This window comes from Mesitornis unicolor, unplaced genomic scaffold (genome assembly GCF_000695765.1).
Source record: "Mesitornis unicolor isolate BGI_N332 unplaced genomic scaffold, ASM69576v1 scaffold14923, whole genome shotgun sequence".
Taxonomy (NCBI): domain Eukaryota; kingdom Metazoa; phylum Chordata; class Aves; order Mesitornithiformes; family Mesitornithidae; genus Mesitornis; species Mesitornis unicolor.
In genome coordinates, this window is record NW_010176793.1 from 25,679 (window position 1) to 44,692 (window position 19,014).

At 41.2% G+C, this 19,014-nt stretch overlaps 2 protein-coding genes across 2 annotated transcripts in view; one reads left to right on the forward strand and one right to left on the reverse strand.

The window, feature by feature from the left end:
• Window positions 1–3,250, reverse strand: part of LRRIQ4 (leucine-rich repeats and IQ motif containing 4) — a 5,907-nt gene extending 2,657 nt beyond the window's left edge. Inside the window, exons 1-3 of the mRNA XM_010181842.1 lie at window positions 2,153–3,250; window positions 1,051–1,224; window positions 636–774 (exon numbers count right to left, since the gene is read on the reverse strand). Coding sequence (XP_010180144.1) covers window positions 636–774; window positions 1,051–1,224; window positions 2,153–3,250 — 1,411 coding nt within the window. The remainder of the gene's footprint in view (window positions 1–635; window positions 775–1,050; window positions 1,225–2,152) is intronic.
• Window positions 3,251–4,895: 1,645 nt separating this feature from the next.
• LRRC34 (leucine rich repeat containing 34) lies at window positions 4,896–14,841 on the forward strand. The gene is made up of 10 exons (XM_010181839.1): window positions 4,896–5,011; window positions 5,916–6,037; window positions 6,195–6,259; window positions 7,035–7,118; window positions 8,654–8,782; window positions 10,171–10,266; window positions 11,817–11,971; window positions 12,065–12,220; window positions 13,659–13,785; window positions 14,638–14,841. The coding sequence occupies exons 1-10, from the start codon at window positions 4,896–4,898 to the stop codon at window positions 14,839–14,841; spliced, it is 1,254 nt and encodes a 417-aa protein (XP_010180141.1).
• Window positions 14,842–19,014: the final 4,173 nt, after the last annotated feature.

Below are 19,014 nucleotides of genomic sequence, written 5' to 3' on the forward strand. Positions count from 1 at the left end.
CAGCACGTGGATGAGACACAAGCAATTCAGACTATGCATGTAATGAATATATGTATTGAACATCTCACCAAAGCATTTAAAATTCAAAGTATCTGCTCCCAACTATAGAAGGATGGGACTCGGGCTTTCCTAGCAAACCATTCACTTCACTAGGTAAACACTATTCACCTGGCAGCCAGATGGCCAAATCCAGCTTTCAAAAGCTAGTGAACAGTTCTAGTGAACTTAGCTACACAGAGGTGCAATGGAGAACTAGAGAAGATGGAAAGACTGGGCTGGGGTGCACCCCCAGGGAGCTGGTTCCTCACCACCCCTCTGGAGTCACTGGTGCTGACCCAGTGGGTCTTCTCATGTCAGGGGGTCTGCTTCATGCTGAGCTCTGGGAAACACCTTTTTCCTTAGACCTTGAGGTCGAGGTAGGTCATGGGGAAGGACCTCCTGTCCACTTGGATTGGGTACAGCACTGCCCCCACCCTTCCAGTTCCTCACTTTTATCCTATTTGGCTCCCTTACAACTACAGTATGAGCCCTGAACGATGCACTGCATTTCTTCCTTCCCTCCTCTCCCTCCTTCTTCCGAAATGCTTACTGGTACTTGTGTCCTGAAAGCCACAAACACAAAGGCTATTTTTCACCTTGTAGTTGGCATACAGAGTCTGGGAGCTGGTTAAGGAGATTGTTGTGACAGTCAAGTATTTTCAAGTGCGTCAATGAACTGATGGCTGCAGGCAAGTACTCCAGACAATTATTCTCCATGTGTAGTTCTTTCAGATTCTGGAAAATATGCATGCATAACTCATAATAATGAATGGATTTTTCCTTAGCTTGATACATAATCAGTGTACAGAGAATATCAGTAAGTGCAGACACTGTTGGGATGACTGCTAAACACAGAGAGACAACATGAGTTTCAACACTGAGTCCTGATATTATTCCTATTCTGACAGCCCTGGGCTGATGTTGCACCAGTCCTGCATCTGGGAGCAGCTGAAGTCCATGGAAATGCCATGCCACAGCAGTCCAAGATCTTCCCCCTTCCATTGCTCCTACCTGCAATTTGCTGATGTCTTCTGGCAGACTTGTGAATTTAATTCCTTTATCTTGTCCCAGGTATAAACTCTCTAATGTCTCCAGGAGAAAGATTTCCTTTGGAAAGATTCTGAATTGGTTTTCAGACAGGCTAAGACATTTCAAATTTGTCGGTTCTTTCACCTCCGCAGGTATCTGGACACAGTAATTAAAAATATACATTATGTCAATTAAACAGTAATCTTTGGGATTTTGTTCTTAGGGAAAAATCTCTAGGAAAATGCTGTGAAGCTGCATTACTGTTGATGGATGAACACAGAATATTCTGCTCATTAATAAAACATTATACCTCACAGTATGGTGGAAATTTTGGCAAAAAAATATCCATGTCATTTCCTCTGCTCAGAAGATATCTTGTGGGGTTTAATTTTTTCTTAGCAGAAACATTAGTGTGCTTCTTCATTTCCTTTGTATGCACAGTGGAGGGGAGAGTATTTTAAATGGATGAAATCTAAAAGTGATTCTTTTGCATAAATTACTACTTCTGTAAATGTAACCTTCGAGAAAAAAATTGCACAAGTGAAAATCTCCTTGGAAAAGAAGCATTGCATTATATAAAAAGGACATGTATTCTGAGCCCTAAAAGGCATATGTCCAGAAATGCTGTTACACTTATAACAGCACAGCTTTAAGGTATCTAATTGTTCATTATCAAATGAACAGCAAATGTTAAGAGCATTAAAGGCATTAACAATATCGCATCCATTTTTAAATTGCCCTCTGCTCTGTTTCAGTTTGTGACATTGATTCTATGCAAATGCAGCTCTCATTTTCCAGTGTACACAGAAACAAATGTGCAAAAAGACTGAAGCAGCTCCTCCAGTCAGTATTTCACCTTTATGATTCAACACAAAGGTCACAGTTTCCACATTCTTGCTTTTTTTCTCCCTGCCTAGATACTCAGACGTCAGTGACAGTGAGTAACCCAGGCTCAGGTGCACACCAGGCAGAACATGCCTTCTCACTGCAGTAGAGAAAGGTGGCACTTGGTTGTAATGAAGAACTTAGATTTTGCAAAAGGGAGGTATCAATAAAATAAAAATTAAAACAAAGGAACATATACCTCCTGTATCTGATTGTCATCCAGGGCCAATACTTCCAGAGTTTTCATAGTGCATATTCCTTTAGGAATCTTATCAAAGCGGTTTTCACTCAGATCTAGTATCCTGACACTGGTTAATCTGGTGAAGGCCTTGGGTACTCTGTGCAGCCCAGTGTTCCTCAGATAAACACAGGAAAGGGACGGCCAGCAGCAGATCTGATGTGGGAACTTCTCCAGGCTGTTAGCAGATAGTTTGAGTACTCTCATTTCAGTGAGATTCTTTAAAACTGAGGGAAGCTTGTGCAGGAGGTTATGAGACAGATCCAGCACAGCCAGCTTCTGGCAGTGTTGCAGTGTAGGAGGAATGGAGGATAAGTTATTAAAAGCTAAAAATAGCTTAACTAAGTTTGTCAAAAAGCCTACCTCTTCTGGGATGAGACTGATTAGATTTTGTTCCAGATCTATTATTTCTAAATTAGCAATATGACAAAGGTCCTTGGGAAAACTTTCAAATCTATTTTTTTGGAGGTAAATTTCCTTGAGTTTTTTCAGGTTCGCTATTTCTTTAGGCAAACACATGAGGTTATTTTCAGAAAGGCCAAGCAGTTCAACATGATGGAGGCATTCACAGATCTGCACTGGGATTTCGTGTAAGTTCGTTTTATAGAGCCTGAGCTGAAGAAGGGACTGCAACTTGCTGGTAACTGGCAGTGAACTACAAGACAGGGGGTTGTTACTTAAATCTAAGTTCAGAAGACATTTCAGGTCCCCCAGTTCTTCACATATGTCCTGTATGTGATTCTGATCCAAGTAGAGAATCTTTAAGTGCCTCAGGTGATTGATGTCTCTGGGGATGCTTACAATCTGGTTCTTTTCCACGTGAAGCTCTTCCAGATATTCTAGTCTCAAGACCTCTGGCAAGATGATTTGCAGTTCCTCATTGGATAAATCAACAAAAAGTATCTTGTCTGTGACACATGTGGGAGAAAGAGCTTCATTCTCTGGCACTTCATTCACTGATATTTCTTGTGCAGTCTGGTCATGGTCATTCTCAAAACCAGCTTTGGGGCAATGCGTGTTTCCTGCGCTGACCTCCTGGCTCTGCTGAGATTCAGCCATCTCTGCTCCTTATTTTTAATTTCAGAAGAGAAAAAGAAAAAATCAATAGTACTCAAAGACCTTCCTATGCTAAATAAATACTGGCAAAATTCAGCATTTAGGGGCAGGTTCTAGTATCAGTTGTACCCCGGCAAAAAGCTGCCTGTGTTCATTGAGATAAAATCCTGCATTAAATACAGCAGAATAATACCATTGAACCCCAGTGCATCCTGTAGTACCCCAACAGCCAAATTCAGAGGGTGACCTTATGAAGTCAGGGGAGCTGGATGAAGCAGCCTCCTTGAGTCTTGAAGGCCTAAATTGACAAACGCTGGCTGAGATCTGGCTTCAGCTATGCTGATTGTAAAACTGCAAGAGTCTTACTGTGCAAAGGTGGCACCTTCTCCTATAATTCTATGGTGTCTGACCCAGAGAGATACCAGCAAATCTGATATTTGATAACCCTTGATGTTGTATCGCTGATAGTGAAGGACCAAGAGGTGGAAAGGGGTGACTACCTGACTGACCTCCCACGTCTGGAGAGAAGAACCTTTCAGCTGGTATTTAATGGTAAGAGAGAAATGAATGAATGGTAAGAGAGAAAGTGAAGGTCAAGAGGCAACTGTCAGTTATCTCCCACTGGTGCCCTTTTCTCTGTTGCCATAACTGTACTGCGAGGACATCACATTTCCAGAAATGGGCCGTTTCCACATGTCACCAGGACAAGGATGAAGAACTGAGCAGCCATCATGGGGAGAGACCCATGCTGGACTTTCTAGTCTAATTCAGATGTTGCATTAGGATATTTTCTTTTTTATTGGCTCTGAGTTCAGTATTTGTGTGAGCCTCACAGGCTGTGCAACAGGAGAGCGATCCCAGCCCACCCCTCCTGCAAACAAGGGCAGCAGTGAAGTCAGTAGTAGGATTTATTATGTGGAAAGGACTGGCACAAGCATCTTTGAAGTAACTGCTAATCCGTATAACCACGGAAATTTTTGCAAAATCTCCTCAGAGACCACAGACAGACCACTAAGTAAATACTCTGGGGGTGAGCTGACAAAACTCCCCTCCCCATGGGGGCCGGGCACCACAGATGTGGCTAAGCCTCGGCTGTGGGGAGGGCCCAGCACCGCACTGGGGTGGAGTGGTGGTGGGGCCTTTTGCCAGGGCCATGGGCTGGGCCTGGCTACCTTTGCCCTCTCCCTCTTGGTGGAAGGCCCAGGCTGCCCTCCTTGGAAACGGGCACCATGACCAAACATTATTAATCTAGGAGCAGCCCGACTTGGCCAGGGGTTAGAGCTCACCCGTGGCCCAGCTCTGTGGGGAGAGGAACGCAGGCGCGGATCCCTAAGGTAGGCCTGTGGAGGCTGGGGGCCCAGCTGCTTTACAGGGAAAAAGGACTTGCCTGTATGAATATTAATTTTCTGTTAGCTCAGATCCTAGGTGATGGCAGATCAGAAACATGCCCACAAGTCCACAGTTTTCTTGTCTGTCTGTATCTCTCTGTTATTCTTGTGTTGCATTCCAAGAGTTGTAACCCTTTTCAGACCAAGCCCATTTTTATTGGTATGCAGTGCTGGGCTGCACAGAAACGCTTGGGTCCATGGTGATGTTGCTAGGCTGCGGTAGCGATGCAGTAACTCTTTGGTTTGTTTTCCAGCAGGTCATGTCAGTTCATCCAGATCTTCATCAGCACTATGTGCAGACCTGCCAAAACTTGGGCCAACCTGAAAACCCCTTCATTGCTCATGTGCTTCAAGAAGCTGATAAAAATGATAAAATGTAAGGCAATAACAAACAGCGTTTTTAAGATGTTTCTGAAAGCCTTAAACAGATAGCAGTACAAGGAATTGAAGAACAAGAAAGTTCATGCAGTTTCAGGCTTAAACACAGATCATATTTAGGATTTACTGCTGAAACTCTGGTTTGACTCATCTTGACATCATCTTGGCAGAAGTTTGTAGCTATATATCCCTTCTGGGCAGCTTTACAAGCAGTGAAATTTAAAAAAAAAAAAGTGAAAAATGTACAGGATGGTGCCTTTGTGTCCCTTAAAGAAGCCAAAACCAGTGTCTAGTCGTCCTAACTCCCTTCCTTTTGTCTCGTTCCTGTTTAAAAAGCCCCAGCTGCATACAGTTAGTTTCCAGCTGGTAACGCTTCCCTGAACTGTCTCTGAATTCTGCCAAGGTATTAACCACCCAAATTCTCTCTCATTATGTGACTAGGTAGGGCTTCCTTTCATGGATACTCCTGGGGTCAAAGTTAATTGTCCTTTGGAGAGGAAACTTGAGGAAAGACAGCATAGGGAGGTGGTTTGGCTTAGGCTTTGATCCTGAGGGCAGGATAGAGTAAATGAAGGAAAGAGAACAAGTAAAGAGGAGATGATGAGGATAGTCTTTATTTCCATCTGCCTTCCTCTCATCTTGCTTCTTCCTGCTTTCCGTGCATGTGTGCTAAGCGTGGTCTTGCAGCTGTGCAGTGTTTTCAGAATATCAGAAAGGACAGTGCTGAGGTACTGCTTGACTCACATCATCTGTCGTGGTGTTAACAAAAGTAGCAGCAGCAGCAAACTGCATGGAAACACATCAGCAAGGGAAAGCATGGAAACCTCTTATCTGGAGAGAGAATTAATTTTTCTGTGTCATTTTACTTCTGCCCATGTGGTTACATTTTTATGTTACAACAGATGGACAAAAGGGACCACATTAAAAATAGCTGGAAATAATCATCTGGTGCCTGTGCAGAGAGTTACAGATGGTGATCTTCAAGTTCTTGCCTCTGTCTTGCGCAATACTGTATTTGTCACAGGTAAGCTTTTTCATGTATGTTTGACTTTGCTGTGCTAATATAAGAAAACATAAACAGACTTGAATTCAGCCTTAGTTCATCTTTATTTCTTCTTGTTTAGAGATTGGATAATTGTAGATACACATCTGTCACATTCTTCATTCTTCATCTTTTTCAGGTTTGGATCTTAGGTGTAATGTATTGACTGATGCTGGAGCAAAGCACATTGCAGTATTCCTCCAGGTGCCAAAATCATGTTTATCATTCAGGAGCTTGCCATATATTTCTCTATGATAATATTTATCTGTGGTAAATTGGAGACAAGAATGCAATGGTTTGGCAAAATTCCATTAGTTTTGACTTTTACATCCAAATCCATCCCAGCAGAATCTCAGGTTGTATTTTCTGGGGAGATTTTTTATTTCTGGTAGAAAACATTGGACATTTGGCTTAGGGTGTCCTGAAGAAAGAAAAGTGGAATAAACTGTGGGTCTTTTAGGCTTACAGTTCAATTCAATGAAGGAGGTAATGGCAGTGTTAAGTGTGCCAGGGCCTTTGTTTTAGAAACTTTATCATCACTGTTAGTCTTTTTGTAGGTCTAAACATAGAGAACTTTGACGCTACCTTTCTGTCATTGTAAGCACCAGAACACAGACAGAAAATTGTGAGTTGCCACTCAGTGCCTGTGTTCCTGGAGCTCAGGGGGGACCATTAAGTTCACAAAGTGCCTGGAGATCTGCATCTGAGCTTGACCACCTGCCTTGTTGGTCATGCTGAACACACAGGTTCCTAGGTGGTTTCTGTAAGCCCCATGAGGACCTACACACTACATGTTTTTCTGTCTTTCCATCATCATCTGACATGCTTTGGCATTCTTTAACTGCTTCTCCAAGTCAGGGGCTGCCTGAAATGCAGTGAAGGACAGAGGTTTTAAGTACATGTATCACAAATCTTACTGAAAAATGCAGGCGTGCTCTGGAAAAATGTCTCATTGCTTTCTGCTTTGTTTGTTCCCAAGGAAAACTCCACTCTGCGGTACCTTAACCTGATGTTTAATGAAATTGGCACAAGGGGAGCAGAGCTGATAGCGAGAGCACTCCGTGTGAGTATTGTCTGGGAGATTTAGACAATGGCATCTAGTTTGATATTTCTGCTTTTGATGAACAGTACTAGCTGTCCTGCCAACAGCAGAGCTGGCTGAAAGGGCCTCTGTCTTCAGGCCATTCAGCATTTTGCTGTATCACAAGGATTGCTTGTTTTCCCAAGGCAGACTTCAGAAATCAGATTTCACACAACAGAAAGTTGCACTGTGGTGCCGTTAACACTTATTTATCACAACTATCAAAGCAGGATTTTTCTGTGTGAAAAATGCTATGCTATAGGATATATAACGCCATCAGGTTTTTTTCTTTTTTTTCAAATTGTATTAAATTTGCCTGTACCTTGATGTCAATACTCGTCTTGATTCAAGATGTCTGAGACGTGTTTTCAAAACTTTGCCTTACAGCAGCAGCATAAAAACAATTTTGTTCTTTTTAATGCGGTTTCCCAAGGAAATGAGGCTTGTGTGTAAGATTTGTTGTGTTTGTGAACTGAGGACTCACGTGAGCTCTTTCTTCCTCCTTCGTAGTCTTTGAAGTCTGAACTGATTTCAACTCAGTCTGACAGGCTTCCGAAACACTACAGTTGTACAGTAGATTGTACAGCACTGGGCTTGCAAGCAACCCCCAAACTATTTGTGCAGCCTCCCGGCAGCGTTTGCTGAGCAGGAGGTGGCCGGCCCCGAGCAGCAAGGCAGCCCTTTGGCTCCATGGGCTCCCACTGCCGGGCTGGGGGTGGAACTGGGGGTGAAGGGGAGAGGGAAGGAGATGCTGTAGTGATGTATCGCAGTGGGGAAAGGGGCACTGGGGTTGTGTGGAAAGCATAAAAGGCTTTATTAGTTCTGCTCACAGAACTACTTGTTTGTAATCCCTTACTTAATCAGTCATAATCTTGTAATGAGTGATTATGATGGTACTGAGGGATGAAAAACACAAAACTACTCTGCATTGCATTTAGGGCACTAACAGTTAATAGATATTTTATATCCCTTGAAATTCCGTGAATGGTGAGGGATGCTGACTTCTCTAGACCTCTGATCAGAGCTTTATATTGCCAGTGAAGTCTGTAGACCTGCAGAGATTTACACACTGGTTTGAGTCTGCACCAAGTGGTCCTACCAAAGGCAACTGGCTTCACTGAGCTTTGACTGGTCATGTGTTTTGAAAGACTGTGAAAAATAAAGCAAAGTATATTCTTATTTGAAATATGGTAGATTTAAATTGGCTTTTATATAGTTTGCATTTCAGCTGCCAATTTAGGCAGACATATCTGCCTGGATTATTGTCATGAGTGTGACATTTGTGAACTTGGGAGAAACAAAAGTTTTCAGATACTTGAGTTTTGCTCCCAGACACTGATGTGTCCGATTCCACTGTGGGGAGCCTGAGCCAACTGCTTAGTCAGTGTTATCACTTAGACACAATTCTTCTGGAGGGATGTTCTGTCTTTGTGTGACAGCCAGCAGGGTTCACAGAGGAAAGGACACTTGTGTTTCAGGTCATTTAAAAGGATTTTTTATTTTAAAATTTTATCTAGAGGAATGAAACTCTTCTGTATTTGAGAATGACTGGAAACAAAATAGGAAACAAAGGTGGGATGTTCTTTGCCTCAATGCTACAAATGAATTCAACCTTAGAGAAGCTGGATCTTGGAGACTGTGATGTGGTGAGTAACCCAGTAAAATTATCAGCAATGATGTAAGTCTTTCAAGGCTATTACAAAGGTCCTGCAGTGCTTAATTAAGGGGAAATGCCATCTGTTGGCATTGATTTTTGTGTTTTGTGATAGCTGGAGGTAAGACAGTATGTAATATCACAAAAATATCTAATATTGCAGTTCATACTTGGAAATGCATGTTGCATATAACACCCGTGAAGTCTTAACGGATGTTATATTGGAGCCACTATGTCCCTGGGAATTCAAGTGCTTGACTATCACATTTTCCAAGGTTTGTTTCTGCTGTTCGTTGTTGTTATGCTGCCTAAGTCCTGTGTCGTTCGTGTTGAAGAAAGGACTTCTTATTCCCTGGAGGTTCTTGTCCTTCTAAAGTGTGCAGTGCTGTAACACCTGAAAGTCACCCAGCCTTGTTGATCCTATCAGAGCTTGATCCATAAAGGATATAAACTCAGCAGTCCTGAATTGGGTAGAAAGACACCCAATTTGATCTTAGATAACCTGCAGCCTCCTAGAATCGCGTGCTGAGACTTCTTATACAGTGCACAGGGAAAGTCAGGAGGGTCGGCATGGGTCAATGCACTAAGCAGGATGCCTCCCACTCTAGCCAGTAAAGGCCTGTGGATGGCTTTTAAAAGCCTGTAATTCCTGGAATTACAGAATTTGCTCCTAAACTAGAAAGGGGGTATACCTCTCAGGAAGTGTGAAGGGTGTTAAACAAGGAAAGCATAGCCAGTGTAGGATTTATTTGAAAGGCTAATGTGTTTTTGCTTGGTAGGGAGTTGATTTAAAATGAAATGGCTGTGGGTGTACACCAGCCTAATTGGAAAATAACATAAATATAAATTAGTGAGCAAACCAGAAGGAAACAGAAAAAAATCTGAACTGGCCTGTATCTAGACTCTCACTTCTCTGTATCACATCATTCACATTTAGTATGAATTTACCCAGTGAATAAATGTTAGCTAAGACTTTTACCAAAGACCTTGGGGAACACAAGCTGATTTTGCTTCATAAATCAAGAAAACCAAAATACAGGATCAATTAAATGGACAAGCATCTTTGAGATGAATTATTCTTGCTTTTTATTTTCCGAATTGACAGATTTCCTAGTTATTTGTACCTTTTAGTCTAATTCTACTCTATTATTCCATAGAAAGTTGGCATTATCAAATAATATATTATGTCTGCAAGCACTTGCCTACTGCACTTGCATCTCTCCAGAGTACATGGAGGCAGAAATAATAGTGTTTCCAATTTGAGCCTATTTGATGCTTTTGATCTTCTGACAATCTATTCTAAGGAGTCATGGTAATTTGGTAGCTTGATCTGTACATTGAACAGGTTTCTCTAAAGGGTTTATTTATTTTTATTTCCAGGGTACGCAGTGTCTAATAGCAACAGCAACAGCCCTGACTCAGAACAAATCAGTCAAAGCAGTAAACCTAAATCGTCCTTCACTATACAGTGAACAGGTATGTAAGGAGACTGTCGTGTCAGCTCGTCCTGGGAGAGGAGCGTAAGTCAGTACTGATGTATTTATGGGCAGTTGAACTACACTGCTCTCTGCATTCCTCACAAAATGAAGTAAATAACTGCAGAAATATATTTTTTAAACAGGCTGCCCCTGTTTAACTAGAAGATTAGTTTTTTAACAAAATCTTTCTTGGTACATACGCATTTGTTAAATAATGGTCTAACAGAGATGGCTTGGTATTGGTGAACCAAGTACTCTGCTGTTACAGCATGAAGAGTTTCATGCACTGTTCAGCAAACTGAGGGAGAAATGCTGTTTAGCAGGCAGTGAGGGGAAGAACAAAATCCCGCGTTTATCTGAGCAGTTCAACACATGGGCAATTGCCAGCTAAAGAAGAAAGGCACACTGCAACAATATGCCATGTTCACTGGGCTGTGTGGTTTGTTGTTTCACTATGTGACCTTGAAGCATGAGTTTAACGAGTGAATGAACCTCATCAGTGTAAAACCTACGGTGCAGTTGTTATCCGAAACAAAGACACAAACCCTCCAAAACAATCGAGCGCTGAAAAGAGACTCTACAAGGCAGTGTTTGCTGGGGGCAGCACCACAGGCCACTGGTGTGTATGGATGCGAAGTGCTGCGTGGCTTTTGCTTGCGGGCATGCAGCGTCTGCACACGGCTGGTCCTAAAAAAAAAGAGCTGCTTGAGGTGGGGGTTTCACCAGGCTGGCAGCGGCTGTCAGATGCCTGCGATAGGTACAGTATTTTCCTGATGGCAGGATAACAAAATTAAACTGTCAAGAAGGCCAGATCTTCCTGAATTCCCAGAGGTGAATTAAACAGTTTAAATAGATTTTAGTTGTTTCTTTTCACCTAAGACAGGGCTTGATCTGCATAAACCCAGTTTTGGAAATAAATTTAAACTACTGCTACTGGAAATATGAGCCATTAAGGGCCTAGTTTGTACCTGTGGGAGACTCTATTTGCCATTGTTCCCACCTTGAACTCTATCATTTTCTGAGGCCTCTGGGTTGTTGCCTTATTTTTGACTCACAGTATTCACTCAGTTATTTTCTTAATTAAATGTGACAACTTCCAAATGAACTTACTTTGTGTTACAGTGACAGGACATATTTTTCCTCCATAGCAATCCTGTTTCTTTTTATGAAATAATAGATTAGTGTCATGACAAAATACTTTTAACGTTAGAGAAGACTGACTCAAACATTCAGGATTTTTAAAAGCAATAACTTGGAGGAAAACTGATTAGACATAATGATTTAAACATTGATGCTCCTGATATTTGCAGGGATGTATGTAGTACTGTAAATCTGCAAATAGCTTTCCAGTATCTTTATTTTATTTATGATTTTATTTTATTTTCAGCACTATCATAATATATTGTTTCCTGGCTATTTTTAATACAATATACAAAATAGGACACTACTGATGACCAAATCTTGCTGTTAGTTGTGCATCTCCCTTTTACTGAAGACCATATCTTATCCCAAAAGTACAGCTTAATAAAACTGAGTGTATGTTTTCAGGAAGAGACCACAGTTCATGTAGCTTTGATGTTGAAAAATAACTCTTCTCTTGTGGAACTACATTTGTGCAAGCACGAAATGAAAAACTTTGGCATAGAGCGACTGTGTGAGGCATTGTATGAAAACTCCAGCCTGAGATACCTTGATCTTAGCTGGTAAGAGTTATTATGTGACACAGACCTGACTAACATTAGACCCTCATTTTTCTTAGCACCCTTTGAAAAAAAATGTGTGCATCTCTCTTCCAGTAATAAAATAACCCGTGATGGTGTAAAATTTTTGGGAGAACTACTAAAACGGAACGAAACCCTGGAAATCCTAGATCTTAGTGCAAACCGAATAGAAGATGATGGAGCCATCTACCTGAGTGAAGCCTTGGCGTCGTACAACAGGACCCTTCAGGCGTTAGTATTTACACAGCTTCCCCAGAGTCTGCAGGTGTAGTGACTCGGACTATAAGAAACTAGGCCTTTGCAGTGCCTGAACTGACATCAGAACTGTGTCAAAACTGACATCAAAGCTGATCAAAATAGGAAAGTCAGGAAGTTCCAATCTTTTTGGTCCATTTTTCCTTCTCAGGAAAAAAAAATGTGATAGATGGAGTAGGATTAACTTGCTAAGTGTCTCCTGCTGTGTGAGATGCCCCAAGGCCTGTGAGACATCCTAGGGCGCTGGCACATGGGCCACAGGTCCTCTCAGAGCCCTGCAGCTGGAGATCAGACAGGTCAGATGGCACAGGAAGTGCAGGGACTGTGCGCAGGGATTGAATTAAGTCCCATGTAGCTTCACGTGAGCTAAAGGAGTAAAACACTAGGCCAAGAAATGCCATTCAGTCCCATGTTCTAATGCCTCATGTTCACCTTCCCACACTGCCAGGCCTACTCAACTCATTTTATCCCCTTTTCCTTTTTTCATCTTTTATCCATCGCAGTGTGGCCTGACATAAGCTTGTTCTTGTATTTCAGGGGTTTTTGGGTTGATGCCTAGATCAGTTTTGTAGTGGTTCATCTTGCATGTGATTCACGGCTTTCACAGTCATTCTAAAGGGGAATGTGGCGGGGAAGGCAATCAGAGCTTGTCAGTTCTTTTTGCATCTTTAAAGCGTAGGTCCCTGTGGTGCACAAGCCAAAACAAACAAGAGCTGTCTTCAGAATTTTAAGATAATCAGATTCCATGCAGGGATAGGGCACTATATTTGTTGGCTCTCATCTTCAACACTTAAGAAAATCCTCTGTTTAAGTTAGCTTCCGGGTGAACCCAATAGAGCTGTAATCTCTCCATCAGGGTGTATTTTGTAGCCCAAATTAAACCGTGGACCAGCAGGATGTAAAAGCTGATCAAAGGTGTTACCTGAAGCCATTCATTTTAAGTAGCAGACTGAGGAGGTGGTGGCTGTTAGGTGCCTCTGAAAGCCTTCCAGGTTCACTAATATAAAAATAACTGCCACTCCACAAAGATCAAAGCTTAGCCTGGATAAGTGCCAAGGCTTGGGCTTCAAAGCAGACTGGAGATGAGACCTGGCCTCCACACAGTGGGCGGCTGACACTGAACCAAAGAGTGAACAGCCTGGCTGCACAGGTCATGGAAATGCCTTGCAAGTTCATAGTTCAAACTGCATTTAGCAACCTGAAGTTTTTATAATACGACTGGTCTTGATACAAATAACCAATTATATTATTAATAACAAATATACAATTTCAATATACATATATGATATATAATGACAAAATATAAGAATAAAGAATATAAGACTAAATCATTGTTAAACTTTTAGTTTTAACCAAGAGATGGGAATTCTGTGATTTCGCACACGTTTGCATAACTATTTTCTCTGTTTATTAGGTTGTCAGTAGTAAGCAACAATGTAAGTGGCAAAGGACTTGTAGCTCTATCAGATGCAATGAAAACAAACATGGAACTTTCCTATATTTACATTTGGGGGAACAAATTTGATGAAGCCACCTGCATGGTAAGTGTTTGCTTCTGAGCTCTTCCAAGAGGGCTGGGGTTGGTTTGTTTGTTCTAATTTGTTTTTGCAGTCATTGGGAAGATTACAGCCATTTGTGAACAAGATACCTGATTTACTCTGGGTGTATCAGAAGGGGGGTGGTGAGTAGGTCAGAGAGGTTCTCCTTCCCCTCTACTCTGCCCTGGTGAGACCCCATTTGGAATATTGTGTTCAGTTCTGGGTCCCTCAGTTCAAGGACAGGGAATTGCTTGAAAGAGTCCAGTGCAGGGCCACAAAGATGATGGAGGGAGTGGAGCATCTCCCTTATGAGGAGCGGCTGAGGGAGCTGGGTCTCTTCAGCTTGGAGAAGAGGACAGAGGGGTGACCTCATTATTGTTTATAAATTTGTAAAGGGCGAGTGTCAGGAGGAAGGAGCCAGGCTCTGCTCAGTGACAGCCAATGACAGGACAAGGGGCAATGGGAGCAAGCTGGAGCATAGGACGTTCAACCTGAACATGAGGAAAAACTTTTTTACTGTGAGGGTTACAGAGCACTGAACAGGCTGCCCAGAGAGGTTGTGGAGTCTCCTTCTCTGCAGACATTCAAAACCCACCTGGACGTGTTCCTGTGTGACCTGGTCTGGGTGATCCTGCTCTGGCAGGGGGGTTGGACTGGATGATCTTTCGAGGTCCCTTCCAACTCCTGATATTCTGTGATTCTATAAAAATAATTATAATATGGTGGTCCTGCAATGAGACTCACTGGACATCAGCATACTGAAATGATGAAGTACCTAGTGTGTGTTACCTTTTAGAGCCTTCACTGCAGTCAAAGTAGAATATTACGTCAGAATCTTGTTCCTATTAATGTCAGGCATTTTCAGAATTAATTCAGACCAGTCGCTTGAAACCCAATTGTACAGACGTGGAACCATATGAAGTGGATGGGCACATTCACCTTGCAGAGCTCTCCCATGGCCTTAAGAAGCATTACTACTGGACACCAAGTTTTGGGCAGGTGACGAACAAAGACGCTAATGCCAGTCTGGCAATTGTCATGGTTTCAGAATATTTGTAAATGAAGCAGCAGCTTGATGCACTCCATATGCTTGAAGTTTTCCTATCTTGTTTCTAGTAAAGTAGGTATCAGTATCAAACTTGCTGCATGTTGTTTAGTTTTTAGTCTAGAAGGAATCTAAAAACACTTGAAGTGGCATTAGAGATAAAATATCAAACCAGTGACCTTAAAATTTGTTGCTAAGAATGGCCAAACTTAAAAGCCTATTAATATGAAGAGGCATTAGTTTTGCTGCAGTTATTTCTGTTGTACACTACCTCCTTCACATTACTATGATTAGATGTAGTTCAAGGGTTGTCAGGTGATAGAGTTCACTGAAGTAAGATGTTAAGAGAAAACACATTTGCAGCACTACATAGTGCATCAGGAGCGACACCGAGTATCCTTAGCCCTAACAGGGAGTAGAACAGTCAGTGACCAGAGGCGTGTGAAGAATTTAGACCACAGCAGTGCAGGTGCATGAATTGAACTACACTCTATTTAGGAGACCTTCTCAGGTCAGGAGTTTTATCAAGGGCTGTTTTAAGTAGTGGATTTGTTGTGGTGTTTTTTTTTTTTCCTCTCTCCTGAATACAAATTACTCCAGCTCTCTTCATCCAAAAAGCACTTGGTATTGTAAGAGAACTTGGAGGTAGGCCCACAAAGTAGGTATGTTTGCTATACTACACACAAGCCGCCATGGAGGTCTCTGCTCCCTCAGCCTCCTTGCCTGCCTGTGATACCTGATCAAGCTTTCTTCACCCTCCAGACATGGAGCTCCCCCATGTTCTTGTCACAGAGCAGCCTAACAGATGTGACACCCAAAAGGTGAGGGCAGAGCAGGAGACCAGAAATGAATCATCTTTGTGCCCTGCACAGGGACATCTTAACCTGTACTCATCTTGTTAAGCATGAAGTCCATAGGTCACACTGAAAACCCTGTTCTGCAGAGGAGCTTGGATTTCAACTACTGTAGATCAGGAAAAACAGAGCAATGGGAACAAAAGTTGAGGATATACTGAATGAGATTCATTAATTTGCTGTGGTAGCAGGGAATCAAATCTACCAAGTCAGTCCCAACTCTACCAACAGCAGTATTTTATTTTTAGTAGATGTGGGAAGATGGCAACAATATCTCTGAAAACCAAACCTTGACATTCTTAAGAGACGTATCGTGTGTTCTTTGGCATCTCAGAATTTACATAACTACAATTTTTTGCCATGTTCTTCTGAATTATTCTAGTATCTAAAGCAAGCATAATCCTGCTCTGCATTGTTCCAGCTTCCAGAACCGCAGTACCTTGCTGAAAGGCAGCATTTTTGTCCCAATTTAAAGGGAAGGAAAATGACTGATCCAGCAGGTCAGAGGTACAACGCAGGTCCCTTACGTCCTACTATGTGCTCTAGCCACCATGCCACCTACTGTAAAATTTGTATCTTAATTTTTCAGTGTAGTAAAAAATAATTTAAGATACAAATTCTGATACTCACTGAATATCTATTTTACCACAAAAAGGAGATCTTCAAAGCACTCTGTGAAAAAAATTTTTAAAACCCCAAACAAAACAAACCACCCCAAAAAAACCCCTTCCCAAACACCTCAAAACAAGTAGAATAAAATTAACCTAAGAATCATTATACTAGATTGTATTTAGAATAAAGTTTCTGTTTAATTTAGTTTGAACAGACATGAGATATCTTCCATGAGAAAAATGAGGTGTATTGACTGCAGAGAGGAAAGGCAGCAATCCCTGCTGTGTCAGCACGCTGCACAGAGGGTTACCGAGGGTCCTTCTGACAGGGTGGTGCTCGTGTTAGGCTCCTGGTCTCCTTCTGTTGTTGCCACCCCTTGCAGTTAGAAACAGGAGACACAAGTTGAGGGAAAATTACAAAACAAGTTTATTAAAGTCTAACATAAAACACTTCAGGCTAAATACGTACAACTCCCTCCCTTCCCATGGGATTATAAAATTGAGAGTTTAGCTATATACAAGTAACAGAGGAAAAATGTATATACATGAAAGATACTTTAAAAATAATTTAACCAAAAAATCAGTTATTAGTCCTTATCTGAACGTAATTCTGCAAGGCTTGTCAATAGCCTCTCCAAGATCACAGCCCTGAAATCCTTAACATGGGACTTGTTTTTCGAAATGCATGATTTCAGAAAAGTTGCCATGCTTTGTGCCCACATTTAGGCACGTATTTTTGAAGTGTTGTACAAGGAGTTATTCTCACGGAAGTATTTATCAATATTCAATTCAGAAATTTCTAGATGCAGAATAACCTATCGGGCAAAACTTGCACTGATTTCAGTGCAGAACTGAAGCAACTGCGTGACAAATCCTGTCATTTTCTATTAAACTACTGTTAACAAAATTACCAAACCTCTTTCATTTTGCAGGCAGGTCTCAAGAAGGAGATGTTTGCCTAAAAAGATTCCATGCTTTCCCACATTAATCCCTTACAGAAATTATCAATACTGTTGAAATTATCAACCTTGTAACTCCAAAAGGAACTCTGAATCCTTAAGCCTAGGAATTAGATGTGCAGCTGATTTCCATGCATCTATTGGCGAAAGGTATAGTACAGACCTGCTTCTTCAGGTCCTACAGCACCCAGCCTTTATATATATATATATACACACACACATATATATATATATAAATTTATTTAAAAATCTATATTGTAGTAAATTAACACAGTTCATAGAGGTCATAACTCAGCAGCTGAGATATCTTCATGAAAGATGAGGATAAAAATCAAGACTCTCAGATGGGGACTCAAGAGTGCAGGTCAGTAAGTTATTGCTCCAAGACAAAACTACAAGCCTGTGTATTCTATTAAGAAAGGTTAAAATTGTTGTCTTGTAAAAAATAATTAATATCTTCTTGTCTATAAAGAAAACTAAATGACTAATAAAGCAAGTGTTACTGTTATAAGTATCTAAACAAATCCTGTATAAATCTAAGCACTGTATTTGTTAAAAAAGTCTGAAATCTAGGAATACAGTAATAAGCTATAATTTTAGAAATATAAAAACAGTTCAAACAAACATTGTCATGGAATGCATTTTCTATGTAGGAATGTGATTTTTTAAACTTTTCTTCCAGAGCTAGCTCTCTCTTGTGGTCATTTATCCTGGATGTGTTCATCTTCAGATACTCTTCCTCAGAAAACAGCAGCATATCATTAGTTTATCTTCCAAAGCTGTTTGAGTATGAAATTTATCAATTGTACGGTATTGTTCTCTTTCAGTATTCATGACCTACGTCTATCCCAAGACTTCTCTATTTTCAGAGAGAGACAAAGTAAAGAGGAACCTTAGGAGGAGCTACACAGGAGTTCGCTTTTTTTGCACAGTTAAGACCCCAATCTCTGTGGCTTTTCAGTCTTAAATGGCAAGGCTAAGGAATCCTTCAGGTGGTACATCAGCAACAGAGGTTAAAAAAAGAAAAGAGAGGAGGAAAGGAGGGAATGCCAAACAAACAGGAAAAAAACCCCAGAGAACTTCATCCATTGTCCTTTGCCAGCATTGTGAAGGACATCAGCTGTTCATAAATGTCCTAGTACAGATGAGCAAAGCAAATGAAGGTCAGGCAGGAATGGCAGTAATTAGCTGCAGTGGACAGAGTTAGAGATGCCTGCGTTAAGAACGTTCCTGGTGAACACGGCTGCACTCCTTGCTGTCCATGGTAGGCTTTATCAGCAAACTGGCCATATATTAAAGCATAAAATATGATCAAGCAGCAGTTTTAAACATGCCACAAACTACGATGATCAACACAAAGAAGCAAAAGGTCTATTACTGTACAAGTACAAACGTAGGAAGTGAAAAAATAATCTACAGTCATGCTCAGGAGTCAAGGGATCATTTGCAGAATATGTAAATGAAATCCTCCGAGAAATATTTAACAAGTCTATTTAATTAAGGTGCAGATTGTTACTCCATGTGGAACAGAATCAGTTAAGAGGTATCTCCTACGCTCTTCTGTTTATCAGTGTCTGGACACAAGGCATCAGTGGAAATAAAATGCTAGCACCAAGTAAATAACCAACAAATAATATCTTTAAATGCATTGTTGGTACAGTATTATGACTGTTCCCTTACTATTTGATGATTACTTAAATAATGCTTACATTACGTTAATGGCACAAACTGGCAAAACGGAGTATAAAAGTACTCCTATTGTT